The sequence below is a fragment of the Austrofundulus limnaeus genome, unplaced genomic scaffold (genome assembly GCF_001266775.1).
Source record: "Austrofundulus limnaeus strain Quisiro unplaced genomic scaffold, Austrofundulus_limnaeus-1.0 Scaffold345, whole genome shotgun sequence".
In the NCBI taxonomy this organism is placed as follows: Eukaryota; Metazoa; Chordata; class Actinopteri; order Cyprinodontiformes; family Rivulidae; genus Austrofundulus; species Austrofundulus limnaeus.
Window position 1 is genome coordinate 211622 of NW_013952747.1, and position 1163 is coordinate 212784.

The following is a 1163-nucleotide window of genomic DNA, read 5'->3' on the forward strand; positions in this document are numbered from 1 at the left end:
GAGTTTTACTTTTAAACTGTAAGTGTATTTTATTTAGTTATGTTAGTTATGATAGTTTAGTTTTGATGTAAATACAATAAAAATTAAACCAAGATTTATAATAATTATCATTTTGATCCATACATTGATAATGTCTGACTGGGCCTCGTGTCTCTTTATGTTCAACAAATTGGGCCCCGAGGTCAAAAAGCTTAAGAACCCCTGGTCTATTCCAAAAGTTAATGAGTCATTCATGAACATTCAAACATTTCCTTCAGATGTGTACACTGAATGATGCTGCTAACCCAACAGACAAACAGACACAAGTCAAAACATTAGCTACAAACCCAGAACTGTCCAAAGGTCTTGTTTGAGGTTTGAGGCTGCAGGTGAAGGAAGTCTGACATGTAGGACAGGGTTTCTCTCTGGATGCAGTAAAACACCACACTGGCCAGCCGTGACGCAGTCCGTCCTTCCTCAGGTTTCTCCACAAATCCAGTTATCCTAATTTAAAAACTAATGCAGATTAAAACCAGACCTGCCACATATTCTCATGTCAGCATGAGAGGAAACCCAGGGATAACTGTGCTGTGATGACATCACACACTGACCTGTGGGTCTCAGGACAGACCTCCACAATCCCCCTGGAGCTACGTCTTTCACTTTCCTCCATCTCGTAGTAGATGATCAGCTCTCCAGGCTGCAACACACAAACACAGGTTAACTACAGGTCACACTACACTGCCACATCAGAAATGTGGTATATAGTTATACACATTTTACTGACCTTTATAACTACTTTTACATTCATTCAGTGGTGGGCAGTGCTAATCCAAATTAGCTCCGCAATTTCCAAAGCACTTATGAAAATATTTAGGTCCGCAACTTCAAAAACGCTTATGTCATAGAAAAATTAGCGGAAGCTAATTTTAAAGCACAAGTTCAATTTTACACTTGCTAACTGACAATTCATGTACAACACTGCCAACTAGTGGAGTATGAACTCTTGTACAGCTTGATCCTACAACTGCCAATTGCTGGGGATGTGATTTTCCTGAAACAGACCTTTGGCTCCTGGTGTAAAAATTTAAAAGTTGTTGAGGATTGCTAGTTCGGCTGATTCTTTAAAAAGTTGTTGAGGATTGCTAGTTCGGCTGATTCTTTAAAAAGTTGTTGAGGATTGC

General features: G+C 39.5%; 1 protein-coding gene across 1 annotated transcript in view; it reads right to left on the reverse strand.

Moving 5' to 3' along the window:
- The window catches only part of gkup (glucuronokinase with putative uridyl pyrophosphorylase), a gene marked incomplete in the record, with an annotated part of 52996 nt that overhangs the window by 38987 nt on the left and 12846 nt on the right, over positions 1-1163 (reverse strand). The window contains 2 exon segments of the mRNA XM_014022881.1: positions 327-483; positions 591-679. Coding sequence (XP_013878335.1) covers positions 327-483; positions 591-679 — 246 coding nt within the window.